The sequence below is a fragment of the Cynoglossus semilaevis genome, chromosome Z, assembly GCF_000523025.1.
Source record: "Cynoglossus semilaevis isolate Cse_v1.0 chromosome Z, Cse_v1.0, whole genome shotgun sequence".
Classification (NCBI taxonomy): domain Eukaryota; kingdom Metazoa; phylum Chordata; class Actinopteri; order Pleuronectiformes; family Cynoglossidae; genus Cynoglossus; species Cynoglossus semilaevis.
In genome coordinates, this window is record NC_024328.1 from 16,174,677 (window position 1) to 16,182,196 (window position 7,520).

General features: G+C 36.6%; 1 protein-coding gene across 1 annotated transcript; it reads left to right on the top strand.

The window, feature by feature from the left end:
- The first annotated feature begins 4,361 nt into the window (after nucleotides 1-4,361).
- On the top strand, nucleotides 4,362-6,001 carry neurl3 (neuralized E3 ubiquitin protein ligase 3). Its single transcript, NM_001297583.1, is given in 4 exon segments — nucleotides 4,362-4,470; nucleotides 4,700-5,215; nucleotides 5,320-5,484; nucleotides 5,591-6,001. Coding segments are annotated over 4 exon segments (873 nt in total). The 5' UTR covers nucleotides 4,362-4,439; the 3' UTR covers nucleotides 5,752-6,001.
- Nucleotides 6,002-7,520: the final 1,519 nt, after the last annotated feature.

A 7,520-nucleotide genomic window follows, 5' to 3' on the forward strand; every position in this document is an offset into this window, starting at 1 on the left:
TATATATATATATATATATATATATATATATATATATCACAGACTGGTGCACAGCTGGTTGTAGTGGAAATCATCAAGGAGTAACAAGTTGCTTGACTGGCTCATGTTCTGAGTATTTCTGTGGAGCATCAGCCTGAAATTGACACTTTTATTATGTAAGTGTAGTGGTGCTGTCAGGTTGCATTGTATCAGAGTAGAAATTACTATTTTAATAAATGTAAAAAAAATGTAACTTTGAGAAATATTTAAGACAAGAATTTGTGTTACATATATTTGTGTTATCATGTTTTTGTGGTTTCAGTAACAAGCGGGGGCAAAATGAACAATTTGTGAGTCCTCTGGTCAGCTGGGCAATCAAACAGTAAAAGGTTATTCTTGGTTTTATAAAAAAGGGTTAAGGCCATTAGCATATTAAGCATTCAACTCATGGTCTAAGATTTGCTTTTAGAGCACCACCTGTAGGGTAGCAGGGGAGGTCACATCATCAGAATTAACTCACAACAACGATAATTGCTCACTCTTTCTTTCTTTTATTCATAGCTCTATCATTTAGTTCCTTGGGTTTGTGTTTAAGAATCTGACAAAAAATATTCCATGTGTGCTGTTTCCTTTTGGACAGATTTATATGGGAAACCACAAGATTTTGAAACATCTAGTCTAAACGTGGCTGCCGATATAATCTGTAACTTCTGTAGGAAAATGGAATGTGATCAAATATTCAGTGAACCACTGCAGCAACATCACTCTGATCAGTGGGTTTGTGTACAACGCTTGAATAATGAGTGACCAATGTACGTACACACACGTGCATGCATAAAGCCACCCCACAACCACGCAAACTTTTTAACAGAAGCCTCAGTATTTCTATCTGCTGCTCCAGCAACAGGCCTTGGTGTAGGGGTCGGGGGATGTGAGTGTGGAAGGGAAGGGGGCTGCAGCAAAGTCAAACACACTAATGCTCCTGTTTCTTCCAAATGTTGTCCCTCATTTTGCAGATCAGCTGTTTTTCCTGCGTCCACAGTGAACGTGTGAGTCTCTGAGAGGTTTATCTGTCATTCTTTGCAGTGTTTCCTTTTTCTCAGACATTAGTCAGCAGACGCCTACTGGAGTCTTCCACCCCCAGAAGCTGCTCTCTCTCTATCTAAGATAAACATTTCACTAGTCTACAGTGAGATCAGACATTGAAGGTCCAATTCAACTCACTATTGTGTATGTTATCTACTTTGGTAAAATAAAGGAATAAAGGAAAATTGAAAAAAAAGTGTCAAAAATAACAGCACACATTAATAATTTCATGTTTTACAATTTGTAATGTCAATTATGCAAATTACATCCCATGCCATCTCTGTGTTGAAGTACAGTATGTGTATAGTGTACAGTACTGCCAATTCAAAACATGGACAGTGAAACAACGCCCTAAAGTGGCCAACGTTTTGGGGGGTTGTTTGTTTGGTTGGTTGGTTTTTTTGTTTTGTTTTTTGTTTGTTTGTTTTTTTGTTTTGTATGTTTTTTCAACTGGTTTTCTCATACCAATGGATGCTTTTTTAAACGTTCTATTGCTTGTCATTGTAATTACTGTATATTGAATGATCTCTATTTAACTGAATAAAAACATTAACACGTGTACTAAATATCATGGAGCATTTTGGAGCTTCCTGAAAATGTATGAGACACAACGTAATGGTTGCATTCGTTTTTAATACCAAACGGAATTTTAAGACATTAACACATAATAAAATTTCCAAAACTTAAAAAACAACAAAAACAACTCAAATAGTGCATTTGTAAGTACAGATTTGTAAGTAGATTTGTAAGTAAACGTTCTATTGCTTGTCATTGTAATTACTGTATATTGAATGATCTCTATTTAACTGAATAAAAACATTAACACGTGTACTAAATATCATGGAGCATTTTGGAGCTTCCTGAAAATGTATGAGACACAACGTAATGGTTGCATTCGTTTTTAATACCAAACGGAATTTTAAGACATTAACACATAATAAAATTTCCAAAACTTAAAAAACAACAAAAACAACTCAAATAGTGCATTTGTAAGTACAGATTTGTAAGTAGATTTGTAAGTAGACTGCAGTTGGTGCTGGTGTCAATTAACTAAGGTTACAGTATTATAAGTGAATCTTCTGCATTGTTTGCAGCGACAATTATTTTTTACCTAGGTAAACATAATTATAATATGATGAGAATATACCAAATATTAAACATACGCTTCAATTTAGCTAAAAAATAGGAACGTAATTAGGTTAAAGTAAACCACAAGGTGGTTATGGTTTGATAAATACGTACAGTTTGTAGGAATATAATTTATTCTTATTTTGTCCAACTTGGGCAGAGGAAACATGTTGCGCCACTGCACACTTATAGACGTTTTATTATTATTGTTACAACCATTCTTAATATGGAAAATTCAAGAGAATTTTCACTGTACTTTTAATCATATACGCTGCTACGGCCTATATTGGCCACAAGGGGTCAGATGTAACTTCGGAATGTGAACTTTCACGATCATCTTGTGCCTCAATCACCCATAAGATTTCTGTGAAACGTGAGACGTCAGGATCAGAACAAAACCGGTGAAGGAATAATCAGTAAACCGTGTTTATTTGTATGTTGTAGTGTTTAGCTTATCAGCTGTGATCTGACTGACGGGAAGAATTGAAATTTACAACTACGCTGCAGCTGTTTGATTGACACACAGACAATGCAAAAACAAAAAGGTGTGACGCGAAAATTTGCGTCACAAACTTCTGTCTCGCTCCTATCTGAACATCTTTTTCAGGAAAAAATATTTTAAAAATTCTGACTGACGTAAATTGAAACATCAGCAAAACTCATTTAAATATAAGTTCATAGTGTATGTACAGACATTTAAACAGTGTTGTGAGTCGTATAAAATTTGAATAATTTAAGAAAACGTAAATAATCGTAAAATAAAAAAACGTATCTTCGATTATTTTTTGAAACCTAAAGGTTCGTCTTCCACAAATCCAAAGTACAAGGAGAAACAAGTGATTTTCCCCCAGACATCCAAATCTCTATTGCAGTGTTTAAAAGCTGTGTTAGAAATTCGTCGATATTTTATTTGTTTGGTTTATAAAAGCATGCAATCATTGAGAGTGGAGTGATTTTCGGAGATGACGTGATTTCGAACGAAATAATGTAAAATAATAATAAAACAAAAACAAAAAAGATTTATAGCAACGGTCCATAACGAAATAACTTCCCTTAGTTCTCCGCAGCCTTCAGTGTCCGTTGAAGTCAGGTGATGGGGGATTTCTGAGAAGAACTGACTCAAGTTAGTAACTTTCCAATGAAGTAATGCAGTCATTTTTGGATGACATGGCCTTTTCCTGTCACATGGTTTGGAGCAGCGACCAATGAAAAGACTGAATTTGTGAGCGTACGTTACTCAATGATGGCCGCTCTGTTTATTAGAAAAATCCAGTGAGAAGTTATATATATATATTACATTTGAAACAACTCCCGATTCAATTTTCTAAAAATTATCGGGAAATTTTAAACACACCGTATTACCACAGGCACTACAGGTATCAACATTTAGCAGATAAGACGACAAAGTTTCACGTAGTGTCTACTTTTTGAATATCACACATCTGTAGATATATTTGGGTTCACTTCTTAAAAAACGTAAAGGGGCACGTTACTGCACGCGAACATGGCACCGTTTTAATTCTGTGTACATTTGGGAATTACTAAGGGAACTGACTTTGACTGACTGGTTATTCATCTTTTTAAAGAAAACTGTTTAATGCAATGACATCGGAAAACTAAACGTTTGCGAGTCCTTCAAACGACTTCATCTGCTTCATCAAACTGTGACACGTTACAAAAGCCGGTAAATTGAATGATGTTTCCTGAAATGTGATATATAGTAATAAAAGTGACTCATTCACATTTCATCCTCAGTCTCTTTCTCGTTGACGCTGAGATTCTCAAGTAGTATATTGTACTACAAATAAACGGTGAAAATGGGTCAGGATATTTACATTCATACACAGTGTGACATGTAACAGGTTTAAACTTTCAACAAAATGTGTTCGACCGTGAGTTCAGCACAAACCATTGCTGTAAAATACACACACATAATCGAGAAACTGTAATAAAACGTTATATTTGTTTTGTTCGACTGGTGTCACTGATAACTGGACAAACTGGATTTATTGCACCTCTCGTCCAAACACCCTGGTAAATTTCCCAGGTCCCGCCCTCCCCTCCTGTCAGTCAGACACTCCCCCCTACACATTCGTTAGTGTTGTAGCTTTGTTTGGTTTAACATGTGCAGCTCCTGCTATAAAGGCAGCCGACACTCACTGTCAAACACATTTGAAAGAAAAACACAGACGTGAACACATTTGCTGTCAAGACCTGGAGAAGAAAACTTTGAGTGTCTATTCATCATGGTGAAGCAGAGCAGCAGCCAAACCTCTGGTGAGATACTTTTCTTCATATGTTATTTATTATTATTATTATTATTATTATTATTATTATTATTATTATTATTATTATTATTATTATTATTATTATTATTATTATTATTATTATTATTATTATTATTATTATTATTATTATTATTATTATTATTATTATTATTATTCACAAAGCAGCTGTCAGTAAAGACTAGCATCTCCTCAACATTAATGTGTAATTGTCTCCACAGTTGCTGTAACAGAGCAGACCCACAAGTGCAGCTCGTCCTGCCTTGGACCTCTGACCTTCCACAATCGGGCTGTAGGAGACATGGTCCGTCTGAGCCAAGGCTGTCGACTGGCAGAGAGGAACGACACCACCTTTAAAAACGGCCTGGTGTTTAGCAGCCGTCCTCTGAAGGCCCAGGAGAAGGTTCGCCTGAGGGTGGAAAGAGATTCTCACAGGTGGCAGGGGACAGTGCGTCTGGGTTTCACAAATGTACCGCCCTCAGCCAGATCTCTGCCGCTCCCCTGTCTGGCCATTCCTGATCTGAGTGACAGCCCCGGGCACTGGATGGCTCCTGTGCACGAGTCCTACTGCCAACCGGGGTCAGTGCTGGAGTTCTGGGTCTCTGGCGGCGGCAGCGTTTATGTGACAAACGACCGCAGCAGACGACAGAAAAAACTACTGTCCGGTGTGGACCTGAGTAAGCCACTGTGGGCTGTGATTGACATCTATGGACAAACCTGCTCTGTTTTCCTCCTGGGTGAGTTCACTATGAACTAACTAACCTTGAAGGACTGTTGGATTTACAGCCTGTTTTCAACATTTAAATGTTAAATGTTAAATGTCTCACTCTTTTTTCTGCAGGCTCAGAGAAAAAGGCTCTGATTTCCACTTCAAGATCCTGTCCTGCTCCTGAACCTCTCACCTCATCTGACATTGACAATATCCACAGCTGGATTTCTACTGTGTCCAAACTCTGTGAAGACTCTGAGGACAGGGTCTCTGACCTAGACAGAGATGTCACAGCAGGTGAGACCCTTCAGTTTTGGACATTTCCTCCCACACAGCAGCAGGATGATGTTGTTGTGTTTGTGCTGATGTTTCCACATTAACACTTCCTCTCTTCTGATCACAGACAAATACTGCGTAGTCTGCCTGGATCATGAGGCCAGAATCACGCTGCCTTGTCACCACCGCTGTCTGTGTCGCTCCTGCACTCCAAAATACCTACAGCAGTTTGGTACCTGCCCACTGTGTCGACATGACATCAGCTACCTCAGAGACGTGTGTGTCTGAGGCAGCACCACTAGAACACCGACACCAGAACACCAACTGCTCAAACACAGACACTAAAAATCTATTCTGTTTTCTGTGTGTCCTACAGTAATAGAAAGGCAAATGCTGTGATGTCCCTTATATTTATTTGTTTGCAAAAAAATTCAAATGTAAAACAATGTACAGCTTTCACTTCATTGATAATTTAAATATATTTATGTGTTTTGTAAATAAAATGTTTGCATACATTGAAATAAATGTTTTTATACCAATTTCAATTCGTATGGCTGAACTTAATGGTGCCACAAATTCCCATTCTGTGTGCTTTCAAAACATAAAGTATACTTATATATACATATATATATATATACATATATATGTATGTATACTTTATGTAATTATAAAGTATACATTATATAATTAAATCAATATCATTTGTCCTTGAAAATTGAAGTCAGATGATTTTATTTTTTTATAAAATGAGCAACAGCAAAGTCTGACTAGAGATATTTTTCTGTCATTCAGTATGCCTTAAACAGTAGTTGGCTTTATTTATTTAATTAAAATATAATTTAATTTTAGGGAGGGTTCTTATCTAAGAAACAAGTTTAATTTATCTAGCAGGCGGACTACGGCCCAACCATGTGATTTTGTGCACCACAGCTCCATCCATTGACAATCCATGGACAACGTCTATGGCAGGCGTGGACAAACTTTTGACTCGTGGGCCACAATTGTCCTAAAATTAAACAGGGGGGCTGGGTCAGGAGCAGAGAGATGGAGTGTTCGTTTGATATAACATAAATGACATGTAAAAGTAATGAATAAACGCTAAAATACTAAAATGCTTTTAGCATTTTTTACGCAATCTATCTGGGAAATGTGGGTAGTGCAGGGCAAAAGCAAAAGTATATTGATAATATAAATACATTATATAATTTGGAAAATTTTGGCAGCCAAATAAAAAAAACTGAACGGGCCATAGTCCATTCTAGTGTTTACTGGAAGGGTATGTAGTGGTCAGAATCTGTGTGACTAATATATTCAAGTAATTCACAATTTTATATTTATTACTTTATGACATCACGATTCTTTTACACCACCTGATCTGTAAACAGGCTGTAAAAGTCACAGACGTTGTTCTAGCTGGTGAAAGTGAAACTGTCTGTTCAGTAGACATGTGAGTGTAGACATGTGAGTGTAGACAGCAGGTTCTGGCGTCAGTTACTGCACTTCAATGTGGAGAAAGACATCAAATTAAAGGGGAAAACTCAAACCAAATAAAACTACATGTATTTATATTATAAGAAATGCGATCTCCTAAATCAGGGGTCTGCAGCCATGAACACCAGGTTAATGTCCATAACATAATGTTAAACCTTGTTCTGTTTCTTTGTGTTTTTGATAATATATATAATATATATATATATATATTACAGACGAGTTTGTATAAGAATATGTAGAATATGTCTAATATATATGTCTTCCTCACTGAAAAACCGTTGTGAAATCACACCTGAACATTGAGAACTTGAGTGACAGACTGACTGTGTAAACAGTGGTGTTTCCCCATCAGGTCTAGATGTTGTTTGACTGATGTCGTCTAGTTTTTAAATCCACAGTTTTTTTTTCTTTCCCTTGTTCTTCCTCAGTAGTTTAAAGGTATCACAGAGACAAAACACTTGTTTTAATAAAAAACCCAGTGAATCAGGAAGGTGCCTAAAGTAAATCTTGATTTGTCACTTTTTTATTATGCTAAGATTCTCTTTAGGAGTGACAAGAATGGACAG